Raw genomic sequence first — 18,270 nt, 5'->3', positions numbered from 1 at the left:
AGAAATAATTCTTTCTTAACAGGAACAAGTTCTTGCAATGCCAACGGACAGACTGTAAGTTCAGGATCAGGAGATACAAATGTGCTGACTGAGGCCACCTGCTAATAAAAGCAAAAAGGGGTTTTCATCCTTTCTCAATCTTTGCAGTTAAAAGTTCTAAACTTAATCTGGATTGCAAGTCTGGATATTCTTATGGCACCAAGCTCCTCCAAAATGTTTTTGTCAAATGAGTGCCTGGTGTATAGAAACTGAATTCACTGGCTGCCCTCTAAGAAGCTGTTGTGATCAAATCTCTATTCTAAAACAATCTTTTAGGATGAGAAAAATGCTGCTCTCTTTATGTCCATCTCTTTTTGTTGTCAAAGAAGCCTTGCTAAAATGCCAAGGATTGTGTTACCATCGCAGTCAGAGCCTGTAACACTCTCCCCATCCTTTAAATGCATTAAGCTGAGCTGTTCTGAGAAATCAGGAATCTTGGTCTAAGATTCAGAATCTCCAAAGTGACTGACTCAGGGAAATTTGTATTGTTTTGTTGTGCACTGTGTGGCACAAACCCAGTGTAGAGAACTTATTACAAACTCCTAGGTACTGCAGTAAGTACCAATAGTGACAAACTGAACCATGTTCTTAAAAAGGCTTATGTGGGACCTGACCAACTAGTGAAGCCACCTCTATGAACACCATGAATTAACAATTATAGAGGCAGCAGTAGCAAAATTCAGCCTTTACTGTGTTAGTACCAAATGGACTTGACAAGTTTGTAAACTTGGTTATTCTTTCTACAGGTACCTAAATGGGGATTTGTCTTCCCTAAATATATATATAGATATATATAACGCGTTAGAATATTGTGCCCTAAGTTACTTTATTCCTGAATTGCTGTCCAGGGATTATGTGGAACAAAATACTTGTCAGTGTTTAAAGGTCCTGAACTGCATCTGATGAAACCTATCTTGGAGAAATGCTGTGTGGTTTGGTGTCAGTGCTTCCCCTCCTGCAGGAGCAGCTGAAAATTGCATTTGGAGCACAGAATTTTGGGAACTTGGAGCTGATTTCTACTGCCTAGGAACTAAAATGTGCTATTTGAATGCAACACACTGAGAATATCAGGATACACAAGTTTGTCATTGTTTCATGGGGGATCTAAGCCATCACCCTCTTGTTCCCTCATGCTGGCTGAAAAGAGACTCCTGACACCATCTGTCTGCAGCAGGGAGCCCGCGCTGGGAGCAGATGGCACACACAGACTGCAGAGGACAGACACCAGGCAGAAAGTGTCAGCAGAATTGTTTTCAATTCTGCTTTGTCCAAAATGTTCTTGATACATCAAGTCGATTTAAAAATTGCACAGTTACAAAATCAGACTTTTCTAAAAAAGTATAATGACAATAAAACAAAACCAGTCTAATGCCTGCCCTGATGACAAGTGGGTTATACACCCCCCCCACTCCCCCCCAGTGATGTTTCAGTTCAGGTCTGATTTTTGTTTAAGCTTTTCATGATAAGGATTTCCTACCTGCTGGCCATCTCAGCAATCTGGAACTACTTGCAGGTACCTGCAGGAAAACTGGAATTTCCTTGAAAGCATATTTCAATTATTTTATTTTCAAACTGAAGAAGAACAACTTCAACACAACTGCTTAATTTTTCATGGAAAAGGACAGTCTTTATTGTATTGCTTTCACATCTGTACATAGGAACATGAGCTTAAACAATCTGCAAAGTATCCTGTGTTAAATAATGAATCCACCTGACTTATACAAAATTCATTCTCTGATCTATTTCAAAGCTCTCATTTTAAATAAAATATCTTACTAGCACAGTTCTTACCATTATACTCCCTGAAAAGAACCTCCTTCAGTCACTCCTGCATATTTTCCCCTGAGAAAGCACTGCTTTTGAACTACTGGCTGGTAGAATTTTCAATATGTGATTGTAAAACTGGCTTAAGCTATATGTAGAGTGTGTCCATTTGGGTGACATGGTATTCATTCAAAAGTTTATCAAATCTGGGTAACAACTTGATTTTCTGTTACAATGGAACATAGTTTATCTTATTTTTTCATCTAGTCCATCCCAGAATTACCTATGGAAGCCCAGTATGGTGCATGAATCACTGCAGTAAGTGTACACACAAGAGGCAAAGACCGTGAAGAAAAGTCACAACTGACAAGGTCTGATGACAACTCTTCTTCTGGTTCTCTTGTCCTTATTTTCATCTCTACATTTTAGAGTACAGTTTCTTTCCAGGACTTGATCCATTAACCTGGTCATAATCCATTTCAGGTGTTTAATGAATCTGTTTAAAAGAAAACACATAAATAAAGAGTGACCCTCCATACCTAAAATGAACAGAAAAGTCACTGAGTATGTGACATACAGCAGCATGATGTTGACTTATTAGGAAAAAAAAAAAAAAGTAAAAATCCAACCCTTTTGTGACTATGGGTAATAATTCTTTGAGAAGTAATGACCTGCACAACCTTTCAGAAAAATCAATGCCACAGTTTCTGTTAATGTCAGAGCACACCAGTCCTTAAGAATTTTAACAGAGCCATGAAGATACCAGTGTGAGAGTAAGCTATGAACCACAGTGCACCACATCAATTACTAGGGGATGTTCTTAAGAGTAAAAACAGCTGTGACATACAGTGAGATAACCTATTTTATCCAGATTTGATATCATTACACCTACTCATTAAAATTGATGTTTGAACTGGCTACATTATCTTGACTAGATACTGTTCATTACAGTGTTTGTATTGTTTGGATCCTCGTGTTAATTAAGTATTGCCTACATTTGATGCAGTCTCTGATTTTGGTCACTTTCTCTTCCACTTCAGAGTTGCATTGTTGCAACTATTTTGGATCCACTGCTAAGTAGTTACAGAGCTAAATAACATTTTGGGCTAAGTTCTTAGTCTTGCTGCCAAGGATAAATTACTGCTATATTGCTTTATCCCAGTTTATCTAATTTGCCTTGACTGACTCTGCTGTTAGGAGGTGATTGTTTACAATCATCGGGGTAAATACAAAACTGAGAAAATTCCTTTAAGTAGAACCATAGCTGTGGATTACAAAGGTGCTGGGCACTAGTGACAGCATTCATCTGGTCTTGTGATTTACAGATGGCTAATGAGTGTGGTGTAGAATGGTGCAGCTCTGAGAGGGGACTGGGCACGAGTCTGTGTTGAGGAGGAGCTGAGGTACAGAAGACCATGAGCAGGTCTCCTGGCTGCCTGCAGCTCAGGACATTTCTGTGTTGTGTGCAGCAAGTCTCTGAATGGACAGCTCCTCCCTCCTTCCCCTTTCTGGGTCTGAATGAAGAATGAAATCTGATGTCACAGGTTCTGCATGAGCTTGGACAGACACAGCACAGTGTCATTAACACAGGCCTTACAGGAGGCCAAAAGCAAACAGGTTGACACAGGCCTAGGGGAAAGGTTCTTTTATGGACTGAAAGCAGATTAAAAGATTGGAAGCAAAGAATAAAACTTGGTAGGAAGGAACTCAGTAGCAGAGTATACCAGGGACCAATTTTTATTCATCACCATTACTGACTCAAAGAAGAGGATGAATAGAGAAATCCTCCAGACTGAAGAAAATAAGCTCTTTCAAGTATTCATAATATGAATAATATTGAGGAAATATGAATAATATGAAGGAAATCCAGAGTGATTTCATAACAAAGTGAGCAAAGGGTGGTGGGTTTAGAAAACATTTGCTAAAGGGCTGGGCAGCAACGTGCCATCCAACATCCTGCATTCTGCCTTGGACAGAACAGAGAGCAGCCTGCAGATTTTGGTCAGGGACATGAGCTCTCCCAGAGGTGGAACATAGGGCTGTGAGATCGTGGTCTGACTCATCACAACACTTCCCATGCTCCTGTGTGCCACTTACTGCAGATTCTAGGTCAGAAACAAGAAGCACTTTTTTGTCCAGTGAGGCATTTCTGTCAAATGTCTGTCAGCTACAGTACCTGCTAACAGAACACATCTGCTCAAAATCCTTTCTCTCAAAATGAGGACATGAAAAGGGGGAACAGCAGCTCTACCAGGTTACTCATTTCATGTTTATCTGATTGTTTTCCAAGTGGAACTAAAACCTCATCTACAGCAGACAGTACAGTGTGGTTGTTAGTATTCTGCACTGTAGATCAGATTCTAGGCTAACTTAAAAATAGCACAGCAAAATGTATTGGGCCTCCAAAGCAAAGGGTAAAGCTGTCTAATGGTAGTTCCAAACACTGCTGTAGGACTGCTAGTCCAAGACTGTAATTTGTTGTGGCAGATATTAAATGGGGTGTAAATGATACAATTGGCCAGGATATTCAATCCTGCCTTTCTAATTTTCAGATTAGAAATCTGTCCCTCAAACATCACGAGAACCTATTTTTTAACAGAAAACTTCAAAAATTTCAGAAAACTGGAAAATTAAGAGGTAGAAAATATTTTAAAATATTTTTTAAATCTCAGAACTAGAACTTTCAATAGCCTGGAAGATACCTGCAAGCACTGAACAGTATGGCTGTAGTATGACTCTAGCATTAACAGCTCAGTCACAGTATCTTTGTTAATTCTGCCTTTGAAGTTGCTGCTCCTCACAATGCAGGCTGGAGCAAAGGACACATGGTGTGACTCTGTTTCACAACCTGACACTGTTTTCTGTTTCCTCACTTTCTGCAGCAGTGTTTCAGCTCTTGTGGCCTATTTGGGCTCCACTGCCTGAGCAACCCTTGGTCTTTCTTTCTGGCCCTGCAAAAGAGTATTTAGCCTTGAGTCTGTGAGCTGACCTGGAGGTTCCCCAGCAATCCATCACTCAGTGCACATCATCATTTTCCATTATACCATTATTTCCCACACATGGCTCCTATTTGTCCTTGCCCTTTTCATCACATATATTAGACACATGCTTGTGTCTTCAGACAGCATCATTCAAGCTATTCAGCTATTTTTAATTTCCTAAACTGTAGCCAAAGTAATAAAATTCAACTGTGAAAAGAAAGACAGTCAGACAGTTTCCCTGAGCAACTGGAAAGATTTAGCAACTTGTGCATATTTAATCCTTTGGGATAGCTGTACTCCTTATAAGGTAGGATCATTATGAGGGGCAAATGCAAAGAGTTAGAGACTAAATGTCTCTAAACATTATTCTTTTCTTCTATTTTAGGATTTATAGTTATTAGCTGAACTATAGTGTCACTTTGTCCCTCCTCCAGAGGAAACAAACATGAAGAATTAAATTGGATTTGTTTCTTAATTCCTTTGACAGCTTAAAAGTAGTAATTGGCTATTAACCAATTAACCAGTAACCTCTTGAAGCAAGTTTATTACAGAAAGCTTGTTTTTTTATAGAAAAGAAGCACAAATTCTTAAAAAAAATTATTCTTTAAAGTTACTTGTGGCCGAGGCTTTTAACACATGCAATACTCAGGCGTAAACTATGTCTATCAAAAATTGAACATCTCTCTGATTTCTATGCCTCATTTTAATTCACATTATTAACAGCACCGTTTGGAAAACTTTTTGAAAAATCTGCTTACTCTCTTGACATTATATAAATAAATGCTTTAGGTAGAAAATCACTTAGAACTGTCCATGGCTGTGGTTAATGAGTCTGTATGGACAGCTGAACAATTAACCATGATTTTGTCTTCCTTCCATCTAGAACGGAATTCCTGTTAAGTATTTCTTTAAAGCAGAGCTGTCAAGTGAGTTTGAACATTAGACATCTATCTAAAAATTCAAAACATGGTTCTAAAAATCATAGCAATTGCTCTTAATCCTGTTGCTACTGTAAAACATAAAGCAGCCAACTGATCTGTATCATGGAACCAACAAATCACCTTGGCAATCTCTACCAAAATGGGAAAAATAGTGAAAAATGGCAAGGTAAATTAAGTAACAAACCACTCTGCTCTTATTTTTAATATTTAAAATCTGAAAAGAAAGAGGTCAGGAAGTAGATTCTGATACATTTAAATGTATCCTGCCAGTGCTAGTGACATCATTCTTCTGCTCTGTCCTTCGCAGGACATCTCTGCTTCAGAACAGAGGCAGGGGGTGGCTGTCTCATAGACACTGAGCCTGCAGTTCTAATTGGCACTATATTGATGAGCTGGAGAGTTAAGCTATGTTGGGGTTTTTTTGATTCAGAATTTAGATGCTGGCATTCATTGCAAGTGCTGAGTCACAGGTTTTTGAGTGCTTGATTCTGCTCACTGAAGATTTTCATCACAATTCATCTTATGAAAAAATACAGGTAAAGCATGTACTGCAAGATTACATAAATTCAGTCTTCTTAGTCAGTTTTCATTATTGATTACTTTTGCCCATTTTCTTTCTGATAGGAGTACTTTCTGATGAGTCACATGAGATTTTATGGAAGTATGAGAATAGTCATACGACCTTATTCCAGGGGGCTTCAAACACATAGTAAATAACCTGGCACACTCACATGAAAACAGTAGATGACACAAACAAGCTCAATTCTGTTCAGTTTACACAAATTAATTTCTTCATTTGAATAGGCCAGGAAACATTTTTCAGCTGCTTACTTATCTGTCTGCCTTCAATCTCTGCCACCAATTTTGCTCAGAAACTTCAATATCATTTTGCTTCTATTGAATTTATTCAAGTGAGGGGTTTGCTGCCAGAGAGCACAGAGCTGTTCTGATCCATGTGTTCTTTAATTTTACATCTAAATTAGCCTTTCCACACACTGCAGAAGGGCCTCCTGGGATGTGCCCCCTCTGTTTTCCTGTCACACGTCACTCACGCAGGGTGCAAGGCACCGCTCTCCCAGGCACGGAGGACGCTGCAAGGTTTCAGATCAGGATAATCACAGCTCTTTGGCTGCTCTCAGAAATCACTGGTGAGTCACATGAAGAATGCTGCTCTTTAATGCAAAGAGTAGGCCTACATATTTTTCATCACTGCTGCCAAAACAGACCCATTCTTCCTGCAGCGTCTTGTGAATCCTCAGCACTTCTGGGTGAAGGGAACAGGGCAGGTGGGAAACCTTCCCAGGCCAGGAGGGCAGGGGTTAACACTCACACCAAACTCAGGTCACAGCAGGCAAGGCACCACAAGAATCTAAATCTTCCCTTTCAGGGCCTGAGTGCTGCTCCCGAAGCAGAAAACACAGCTCCAAATGAGGGTCCTCTTCTGCCTGCTTTGCTACTACAGAACTGGTGAGGAGGAATGGCACAGAACAGTGAAGAAACCTGTAACAGGACATTAACCCAAATCCCTTGTCATGGTGGAAACGCCGTGTCTCTGCCTGGTAGATAAGTAAATATGCTATTTGGGGCCTGGTTGCTATGTCTGTAAGTATTATTAAATATATAAATAGATGAAACACAATACATTTTTTGCTGCTTAAGAATTGATCAGACTTTTGGGATTTGTGATTTGATTCTCAGTGGAAACCATCATCTACCCTGACAGCTTCCAAATGAAAGATCAAGGCTGGAGCTGGTACCTGTGCAGAGCTCCATGAGCTCTTGGTGGGTAAAAATGGAGCCTTACTTCTGAGCTTTGAGAAAACCTCTGCATTTTGATTTCTGCCTATGGAGGGTTTTATAGTTAGAATATCAAGAAGTTTCCAGAGCTGCTTATCTTATTAATAAGAAAGAAAATTTTAAGAAGCCCATAATCTACACTGAACTGAATGTGCTCATATCAAATGGTATTTGTATAGTAGGAATTTTTTTTTTTCCCACTGAGGAAAATTGTGTCTGATGCTCTCCTTAGGTCTTCCTGAAAACTGGACACAACTCAGCAAGACAAATTCTAGACAGAAAAAAAAGTGATTTAAAAAACCTATTTTTAATCCCTCTACTAAATAGCATTGGAGCACTAAGATTTGGAGTTTAGGGAAAGATATTTTGGGAAAGAAAATGGATACAGTTTTTAGCACCAAAGATTTTGCTTGAATTACCATTAATTTTTAGGAATTTCATTCCTGGAATACAGAGCATGTATATTATTGGTCCAGCTGAAAAAAGAGACAAGCACAAAAGCAGTCAATGGTGATTTGTGGGGAGGATTGTTCTGCTCCACACTTTCTATTCTAGCAGAAGTGATTCTCATCCCGTTGCTTGGGATGGACCACCAAGTGTTGGCATAGACACTTCCATTTGCAGTGACTATATGCAGTGAGATTTCTTCAGTAGCAACAAAATCTGTTCACTCCATCGTTAGGCTCCCACATGCCTTTGGCCAAGCCTTGTTCAGATGTGTTTGTGCAATCAATGTTACTCCAACACCAAAAATGTCCAATTTTTCCTTCTAAATTACTGACCAAAATCAGCTATTGCTTTACACAAAATCTGACTAGAAATATTCAGAAGATAATTTTAAAATACATGAAGAAGATAATTTTAAAATATATGAAGGACAGAACTACAGGAAAGGTTTGTTTGGGTTTGTTAAATTGGAAGACTGCTTAAAATAGTTTAATATTAACTGGTATTTGTGTAGTGTGGTCACTGAGTTTATACTTGTAACCTTATAACTGAATTCCCTATTTCCATCACTTCAAACAAAAAACAAAGATATCTTGAACTGGATTTCAGATTTACAGACAATATTTTGCTAAAAAAATCTGCTGGCAGATTTGCTAACACATTTTAATTTAAACTGTGAATGTTTTCATTAACATACATTTGGCACAGAAAGTCCTAGCTAGAAATAGTGATTTTTCTTCCCAAATGCATTTCAGTGTTTTAAAATGCTAAATCCTTATATTTCCAGAGTTTCAGAATCACTGGAAACTACCAAAAAAAAAAAAAAAAAAAAAAAACAAACTGACCAAGCAAAACCCTTAAACTACCAAAAAAAAAAAAAAAAACCAAAAAAAACCACAAAACAACAACAAAAAAAAAAAACTGACCAAGCAAAACCCTCGTGCTACAATTAAAACGGTGAGCTGGGCAGTTTGTCATTATCCAAGAGAGTGGTTTTAAAGGACAGCAAATTAAGATTTCTGGCTCGATTAAGGTCCCTGAATTGTAATAAACGTTAACCGGGATGCTCGTTTCGATTCAGGGCTGCTCTCAGGACCGGATCTGCAAAGTTGCTGCCCGGCTGTAGAGGCAGCCCCCCGCAGCACAGCTGCAGTAGCCCGGAGGATGAGTCCCGGGGTACAGGGTCGCTGTCCCCGCCGGCGCCCGGGTGCTGCCGGGCGGGGGAAGCGCCGGGGGCGGCCCGGGCCCTTTGCCCAGCGCTCGCCCGAGCCGGGAGCTGCGGCGGAGCGTGCCCCGGCGCCGTGCCCGCTGTGCCCGGCCCGACAGTAAGGCATTACTTACTTCCCTGGCGAGCCCTCTGCGCCGCCGCGGGCCTGCCCGGCGGCAGCGGGTCCCGGCTGGCCCTCTGGGCCCTGCACCGGCGGGGCGGGTGTCATTTGGAAGGGAAGATGTTGCGCAGGAGCCGCGACGGGGTCGCACTCCGGGGCCGCGGCGGTCCCCGAGCTGCGGCCATGCGGGCACGCCGGGCCCCTGCCCCGGGCCGGGCGGCGGCGGAGCTCAGTCGCTTTGGAGCGCCCTGGGGCGTCACTCCAAGTAGCCGTCAAAGACATCCAGCTCGCTGTCCGTTTCGTAGAGCACGGAGCCAGGGTCGGAAAGCATCCCCAGATCCACCAGAGCCTGGTCCATATCCTCGGGCAGGAAAACGATTCCCACATTGAGGACGATGTACTCCATCAGGAAGGCATAGTACAGGATCAGCACATTGACAAAGAACAAGCCCACGTAAAACATATAGGGCAGCACCAGAAGCGCATGGAAGGCCCAGGACTCCACCGAATCCAGACGTGCGGAGACCGCGGCGGTCATGCAGCCGTGGGGGCTGCGGGGGCAGCGAGCACCGACCCGCCCGGCCGGCGCGGGGGGGCGGACGGCAGCGGAGCTGGGAGCGGGGCAGGACTGTACGCCGCAGCCCCGGTGGCAGCAAAGGGCAGAATCTCTGAGGAGCCGGATCCGGACTCCGGGAAGAAGCGAGCCCCGCAGGGGCGCGGAGCGGCCGGCTCGGTCCCTTCAGTCCCCGGACGAAGAGGCGCCCCGGCGAGCGGGCGGGCGGCCAGCGCGGGTTCAGCGGCGCTGCCGCAGCCCCGCCGCTGGCAGGAGGCTGCTCAGCGGCATCTCCAGCCCGGCTACTGCAGTCCCGCGGCGACTCCCTCCTCCTCCTCCTGCCGTCCGCAAACTTTGCGGAAGGAGCCCGCAGGCGTTGGGAGGCCGACTCGGAGGACCTGCCAGCGAGCCCGGCCTGCGCGGCAGGACCGTGCTGCCCGCCCGCCCCTCGCTCCCCGCCCCGCCGCACGCCGCCGTTGTTTACCAGCGCCGCGCTGCCGCTGGCGCGGGGCGGTCGTGACGGGCGCCGGCGCCTCCGCCGCGTTGCCACTCTGGGGTCCCGCTGCGGCTGCACGGGGGCTGCAGGGGACAGGGGCCGCTTGCGCTGCGCGACCCTCGGCTGCGCGCTCCTGCCTGCCCGAGCTCTGGCGCAGCCCGCAGCCTGCGGAGCGGGGCAGCGCGGGCAGCTCGGGGCTGTGCCTTCGCCCCCGGAGTTGTTTCACGACCTCTGCCGTGACCGAGGCCCTCCTGCAGCAGCACTGCGGGCCCGGGCCCCTCTCGCCTGCCGTGCAGGTGTTTCTTTGCTGACCAAGGCTTTACCTACACCAAGATATAACCGAAGGCGGGATTTTAAACTCGGTGCATTTTTGATACTGCCTGACAAACTCTTCAGCTTTTACATAGATTTATTTCTCTGGCTAAAGCAAAAAAAAAAAAAAAAAATCCAAAACTAGATCAACACAATCAAGGGTCCTCTTCTTTTTGTTCTTCCTTAATTTTTAAGCCGATTCAAAATCTTACTAGAACAACGTCAGCAAGGGGAATGCCTGCAGCTGAATTTCTGACGCCTGCAGCACAGGAGCTGACCAGACAGAACAGCTTCTTTTGGGTTACGGAAACCGAACAAGGAATGTCAGGGGCCAAATTCTACCTCAAATGACAACACATTTAGGACTCACACATTTAACGTGATTTGTTTTTTCTGGTTCGGCTTCCGTTTAGTCCCGTATGTTGTTCTAAGCGAGCCGCCCCCAGAGCGCACCCGGCGCAGGCCCCGCCCCCCGTGTGAGGGCTTGACCCCGCCCCCCGCGGTGCTCCCTGGGACTCGCAGTCCGCGGGCCGGGGGCGGAGCCGGGCCGGCGCTTTCCGGCGTGCCCTGGCCGCGCATGCGCTGTGCGCGCCGGTTCCGCCGCCGAGGCTCCGGGCCGGTCCCCGCCCGCCGGTCGCCCGCTCGCCCCCCGGGGCTATGAGGCCGTAGGGCCCGCGGGCCGCAGCAGCCTTCTGCCGCCAGCATGTTCGGCCGCTCCCGCAGCTGGGTGGGCGGCGGGCACGGGAAGGCCGCCCGCAGCATCCACTCCTTGGACCACCTCAAGTGAGCGGGGGGCGGCCGCGGGCTCGGGGCGGCGGTGAGGGCGGAGGGTGGCGGGGCTGTGAGGGGGCTCGGAGGGAGCGGTTGCGGCCGGGCTCCGTCCGCAGAGCTGCTCGGGGCGGGTTTCGGGGCAGGGTTCCCTCGGAGCCGGCTGCGGGGCCGGCAGAGGAGAGGGCGGCTCGGCGGAGGACGCTCCCCAGGCGCTCGCTGCCCTCGCCGTGGCGTTTTGCCGCAGCTCTTCCGAGCGAAAAGCGCCCGGAGCAGTCCCGGTGGCGGAGGCTCTGTGGTCTGGTGTCTGCCTCACGGTAACCAGCTTCTCCGTCCCAGAAGGGCGGACGTAGTTCGTCATGTAATGTCACACTCCGGGCTGCCATACGTGTTTGTTTTGTTTTTAGTAATGCCCCAGAGTCTTCGGTGGAGTAGAGTGCGAGGCGTGATAAATACAAGAAATACCACATTCCTCGTGAGGGAGAGCTTTGTTTGTTTCCTGGCGGCGGCTGAGGCGGGGAGCGAGGGGCTGTGCCGGAGTGCGGGCAGCGCAGCTGCGGGGCGTGCGGGGATGGCGATGGGCCGCAGGGAGTCACGGCCGGGATGTGCCCTGCGCTGCAGGACGCAGCCGCTGCTGCAGAAGGAAAGCTTTGAGCTTGAGAGCTGGAATGTGTTTGGAGCCCCGCAGCCGTGTGTTACTGCTGGCTGCGCAAGGTGGAATAGTTTTTCCCTAGCTCTGCCACTGGAGAGTTGGAAGGGTGGCAAGGGATAAAAGATTTGATTTCCCTGTTCCATTTTAAGTGTTCCGCTATTGCAAGAAAAATGAGAACCACCTTGATAGCTTCTCTTTATACTGAACGAGAAAAGGAGGTCATTAAGAGACAAAGTGATTTCTAAATGAAATCACTGTGACTATGTATCTCATTGAGAAAAAGTGCCTAGTAGTTTTCAGTCATCTTACAAGGAGGACATGAATGGGTTCTGACAGTAACGAGCAGGATGCCCTGTGCAAGATTTGGATCTTGCGGTTGCTTTATCAAGATGATTTATGGATTCTGGTCCTTGTCTCTAAACGGGAAAAATGTTCAAAATGAGCACTACTTTCTGAAATGCAATGCTTTTTACCGAAGACACAGAACTCAAGCCCATGAATACAAAACTAATGAGGCAGTAGCACTGCAGAAATAATTTTGAAAGCATTGCAGGTCAGACTAGCAAGCCAATGTAATCTGGTTTTACAGGAAAAAGGGGGAAAGTCATGCTCAAATGAAAACACAGGAATGTTCTGTTGAACATACAAGGAGTAGTTATTGTGTACTATTCAGCATGAGTGGAGCTTTAGCTCTGTCTGGCTTTGATATTTGACTTGAAGATAGAGCAAGAATGCTGGTGTGTGATGAAATTTGAAAAAACTGAATTTAAGGTTAGGGGGGAAAAAAGAGCGAGACTTGAGACTTACTTTCACATTTCAGAAAAATGTGTCCATATGATCTGTTGGGGCCACAGAGAATAGAAAAATGACACCCTACCTCATTTGTAGCAATGGGGAATTGGGCTGTTATCAGAGAGTTGAAATATATATATATCTAAAGTACGAGCTTTGGTCTGTTTGCTTTTTTGACAGAGAATAGAAAAATGACACCCTACCTCATTTGTAGCAATGGGGAATTGGGCTGTTATCAGAGAGTTGAAATATATATATATCTACTGAAGTATGAGCTTTGGTCTGTTTGCATTTTTTCATGTGATTTCTGTAATTATGAATCTGAAATGGTCGTATGTAAAGGACAGATGAGACCTTTGATCTGTTTATACTATGTATATTTTAAGTGTTTGTTTATCCAGGCTGTGTGAATTTCAGATTCTAGCTAGATTCCAACAGGAAAGGTGAAATTTAGATATTTTCCAAGTGTTGAAGTGGGTAAAGTAACAGAAGGAAAAAGGGCAGAGAGCCTTTGTTTTGGGGTCATGCAAGAAAGTCTCAGTAAGCTCACTTGATAAGCTGTTTACTTTCTCATCTTTTCAACTCATCAAAGCCCCATTTTGTGTTCCATATGAAGGAGCTGAGTTCAAGACACCTGCCCTGCCATTATAGGTTAGCTCAGGCTGTAAAAGGCATATTATGCTCTGTTACAGGGGTGAAATCAGTCTGGGTTAGCCTTGTGGAAACATTTTTATTTTTAAACTTGCACAAGGTAGAGTTTAGTCTAAATTGTAAACAATCCACATGCTTAGTGATACTTGGAGCATTACTGCTTTTTGTCAGTAAATGCTGGCTCTTTCTCATCAGCTTTAGTGTAGTTTGTTAGAGGTTTGCTTTTGAAATTTTGATATTCAGTCTTCCTGCAAACACGCCAGATAATGGATTAGCTGAAGGAAAATTGTGAGACTTTGTATTAGGTGTTTTTATACAGTCTCTTGATCTAGTGAAAACAGTTAAAATTTAGTCCACTTCTGAAATGTGGTCTGGAGAAGGATGACACAGTGCTACTCACTGCCTGGGTACTTCTCAGAGAACTTGTTCTTTTTGTGTGTCTTTGTTTCCAAGTCAGACTTTTCCCCCTACTTTTCTATGGTATTTTACACAGCCCTGTTGTTACTGTCAAGCACATTTCCCATGGTTGCTTCTGCGCTTGGTATTTGAATTGCATTGTGATTGCATAAAAGTTTGCATGCCATTGAAATTGGGTGCTGAACATTTCCCATGCCTTGGTCACATGCAGTGTCCTTAAAGGTGTGTTTGAAGGCTTTTTTCATGGGTGATTCATTTCCTGAGGCGCTGTCCCTGCTATGCAGCAGGTTTCCTCTGTGAGAACAATATGCGATTACCTGATTACAGGCAGTGTGAAGGAGCAAGCCTGTTACGGTCAGGTCTGGGCTTTTAAAATTTGAGTGCTTGACTTCTTAAACTCTTACCTGTTTTAGTGTATTTTTGTTAGTAATAAGTAGGAAAGTCATTAAGATGCACTTAAAATATTCATGAGTTACTATGTTACCCCTTTGAGCATGGGTTCTAACCAGAAAAATGTTCAGAATTTTGTTTGGTTTGTAAAGTTGCTGGCAACATCTCCCACTGATTCTGACGGTATTGAGTGCTTTGGCACTTCCTGTATGATGTGTTTTTGTTTAACCCAGTCTTCAGATATAGAGATGACAAAAGTCTCCTCTTTGATAGTTTTGTGTTTTGAAGCACAAACATGATCCCTCTGTAATCGGCATTGAGACTCAGCCCTTAAGGATTTATCTAAATACAAAAATATTGGGTTTGTGTGATATATCATGTTCTCATAATATGGTATTTCATGTGTCTGTAAAGAAAAGCAAGTGTGTGCATGCTTCCTTGTGCATTTTCAAGCAAATAGGATTTTAAAAAATGAAATAAAAAGGAATAGCTTGAAGCTGAAGCTCAGGTTTCCTCTAAGTGCATCAGTGCCTTAGCAGATTAAGGAATTTTTCAGTAACGCTGCTACTAAGTAAATAAATTTGGAGATAACGTGTTCCTGATTGTTAAATGCTTCTTGCTTTACATGTTTGTAATGCTTATGTTCCATAGGCTCCCAAAATGAAATAATAGCTTGTTATTCTTCCCACTGCATCCCATACCCAAAATTCTACTGCTGGAGTAAACTTTAATCCCAAGTTTGTATAATGTAACTTATTAATGAGAAATACATGTTCACAGATGCAATAATTTCTCTGTGACTTCAAATTAATAGTCTAAAATATGTGAAGTAATACGGTATTAATTACTAACTGTTTCAGGAAGTTGTAAAATTATTGTGGAATGAACTGATCTAATTGCCATCTCTTCAGATGTTCTCTGCTCCATTAACTGCTGCATCCTCAGAGCAGGGACTGACTTTGTGCTCTGTCTTTTGATTCACTGTCCTGATGATCAGGACACAAAGTGCCCTAATGGGAAGTTTTTTCGTGTGCTGTTTTAGAAACTCCAGGAATTCTCATAGGTGGTCAGCCTTAAGCTCTCACGTCTTCACTGTGATCCATCCCACTGTCAATCTCCACAGAAGGAATCTTGAACGGTGATCCTCGGATTAGTGGAAGAGGATTTCCAGGTGCTCTCTGCCTTGCTATTTAATGGCTGTTATGGTACAGCACGTGACCAGGCAGTTATGACTGCAGGACACAGCTGAGAATCAACTTTTCCTAGAGTGGTTTCAATGTGATCAGTGACTGTTTTGGATTTGAAAATGAATGTTGATTTAGGAGGGAGAGGAGGAAACACCATGAAGAGGGAGAGTATTTTTTTACTGAAGAGAAAGATTAAGAAAAGACAATCCCCCTCCATCTCTCGCCCCCCCCACCCCCAACCACCTATTCCCTTTTTCCTCCTTTTTGCTGCCTGGTGATACATATAATATGATAATGGCTTCAGCAATGTGCTGCAGGCTTTGTCACATTGCTGATTAGAGGCGTGAGGGAAGGGAGCATGTTGTTTCAAGTTTGTGAAGGCTGTGGACTTCTGAGGGCTGTTTACCTCTTGTGTCCTTGTGCAGTATTCAACACAGCAGAATTGTTGTTTGATGGTTAAGTAACATCAAGAACAGTAAGCACACAGTGTTTTGCCATCAACTTCTCTGAAATAGCACCTGTTCCCTGCATGGCTTGTGAGGACAGACTGTTTCTTGCTGCAAGTCCTGGGAAACACTGCCCAACTCAGTGGCAGCTCAGCAGTTGAAGAATGCTCCCAAAACTGAATTTGACAGATTTTGAATAAATTGTAGATATGATCGAAGTTCTTGTGTGTTTGTGAGAGGTATTTTGAGTTCAAGCAAAAGGTTCTGAAACTAGGTGATATCTTGTCTTGTCTTTGTAAGTCTGATAAATATTTGGAACAGCCTCACAAGAGTATTCAGTTAAATGGCATTTTAGCCTCTGGCTGCATGCTTGCCCAGGGCAGTGATTCAGTTTTTTAGTGTTGATAAAATTGATGGGAATCCTGTTTTTTGGGAAGTCTGTTTTTTGACCTAAACATCTTACTTTAAGCCATAAACCGGACACCCCAAAAATTTTTTTTAGAAATGCACTGTGTTTTTTGCTACCTTACTGAAGCTTCGCAAAATTCTACTAATGAGATTTCTAGAATTTTAGTCTGAATCACTGAACAAACTCTCATGGAATCCAAAACAATAATGAAGGCTGCCCCAGGGTCAGGACACAGGCTATTTTCACAGAATTAGATCCTGGAAGTTTGATTAACTCCACTATTCATGACAAGATTAATAATATGGGAAATCTGTCATCCTTTCCAAACACTTCTGAGTATTTGCACAGAAATGCTGAGGTGTTATTCCTGATTTTCAGTACAATCATAGCTTAATAATGTAGGAGCTGTGTTTAGGAATCTAAACTTGTGCAGTTCTGAAATGACATGAAATTTCCCTCACTTTTTTATTTATTTTCAAAACTGTGCACCTTTCTTATATTTACCCTTTTTTTAAAATCACTATATAAAAGAAAAAAAAAAGGGAGAAAAGCAGTGGTGGTTTTTGTGCTTTTATTAGAATTTACTCCCACCCCATTTTTTTTTTTTTTTTTTTGTGGGACATAAGAAGGTTTTTGTGCTTTTATTAGAATTTACTCCCACCCCATTTTTTTTTTTTTTTGTGGGACATAATAACAAGACAGAAGTAAGTTGGTACTTTGATGTAACAACTTACTTGGGGAAAAAAAAGTGCTTCCTTGAAGAGTAACATTCTGAGACTCAAAACCTGAAGGGCTTGCATTCTCTATAGCTTCCTCTCACCTGTGATATAGACATACCCTTTTTTAAGCTTCACTAGACAGTCTTAAACTCTTGCCCTTTGAAATGATAAAGCTGGATTTTACCCCCTTTCCAATCAGTGTTCCTGGGAAATACTGATTTCTGGGAGTGCTCAAAGGACCAGAAACCTGACGAAGCTTTTCCGAGGTGAATGAATAGTCTTTAAGTCCTGATATTAAACATCAAAATTGATGTGAGTCTGTGAGGGGGCTCTGCAGGCAAGAGAGGGGATTGAACTCATGTGCCACTCAAGAGAAGGGTTAGACCTCATTGTCACTTTTCCATATCAGCTACTACCTGCCTATCTGCTTCTTCTATTTCTCTTGCTCATCACTCCTTTGACTTCAACATGTTCCGAAGAAATTCTCAGAAGAGGCACCTTGGGACCAGTTGCACAGTTTCTAGTTCTCTGTTAACATATTCATAAGCACTCATAACTCACCTGGCTGGGGGATATTTGTTTCCTTTGTCACTCTGTTTAACACATATTTTTCTCTCTTCATCAGTATTAGAAGGAAATTTCAGGGTTTTAAAATTGTACAACTGTTAGACTTAGTGTGTGCATATATGTATGTCTGCATTGGTACAGTTATGAAAGACAAATCTGGTGCATGTGAAAGTGGCAGGATAGCACATTACTTGTACTTCTTTTCTCTTTTAGGTACATGTATCATATTTTGAGTAAAAATACGATTGTAACAGATCACAACCGCAACCTGCTGGTGGAGACCATTCGTTCCATAACGGAGATCCTGATCTGGGGGGATCAGAATGACAGCTCAGTGTTTGAGTGAGTACTCCTGAGCCAGTTCTCTCTGAGACTCTGCTTTTGTGTTTGAAGAATGCTTGGAGTTGTACAGAGTTCTGTACACTGTTACTGTTAACTCCTCCAAGATGTGTTTCATGACTATATGTAAAAAGCTGTGTCCTGTAGTAGATGTGTGAGCAGGTTCATATTCGTGTCATACAGGAATTTGCTGCTTCTAAAAAGTGTTTGGATTCCAGAGCCCCTTCCATGTACTGCTTTTGTTTGACTCTCCATTCTTTTGATATAAATACGAA

The 18,270-nt window shown here is 43.6% G+C and overlaps 2 protein-coding genes across 6 annotated transcripts in view; one reads left to right on the top strand and one right to left on the bottom strand.

The window, feature by feature from the left end:
- Positions 1-1,640: 1,640 nt before the first annotated feature.
- On the bottom strand, positions 1,641-9,975 carry DEXI (Dexi homolog). Its single transcript, XM_041462635.1, has 2 exons — positions 9,311-9,975; positions 1,641-2,299 (listed from the first exon to the last, which is right to left on the bottom strand). The coding sequence occupies exon 1, from the start codon at positions 9,833-9,835 to the stop codon at positions 9,554-9,556; it is 282 nt and encodes a 93-aa protein (XP_041318569.1). The 5' UTR covers positions 9,836-9,975; the 3' UTR covers positions 1,641-2,299; positions 9,311-9,553.
- Positions 9,976-11,261: 1,286 nt separating this feature from the next.
- CLEC16A (C-type lectin domain containing 16A) overlaps positions 11,262-18,270 on the top strand; it is a 57,201-nt gene continuing 50,192 nt past the window's right edge. For all 5 annotated transcript variants that reach the window (XM_041462701.1, XM_041462698.1, XM_041462702.1 and 2 more), the window contains exons 1-2: positions 11,262-11,441; positions 17,870-17,998. In XM_041462701.1, the coding sequence (XP_041318635.1) occupies positions 11,362-11,441; positions 17,870-17,998 (209 nt within the window). In that variant the 5' untranslated portion in view covers positions 11,262-11,361. The remainder of the gene's footprint in view (positions 11,442-17,869; positions 17,999-18,270) is intronic.

Source organism: Pyrgilauda ruficollis, unplaced genomic scaffold (assembly GCF_017590135.1).
Source record: "Pyrgilauda ruficollis isolate IOZ18807 unplaced genomic scaffold, ASM1759013v1 scaffold16, whole genome shotgun sequence".
Taxonomy (NCBI): domain Eukaryota; kingdom Metazoa; phylum Chordata; class Aves; order Passeriformes; family Passeridae; genus Pyrgilauda; species Pyrgilauda ruficollis.
This window is presented reverse-complemented; position numbering and strand designations above follow the sequence as displayed.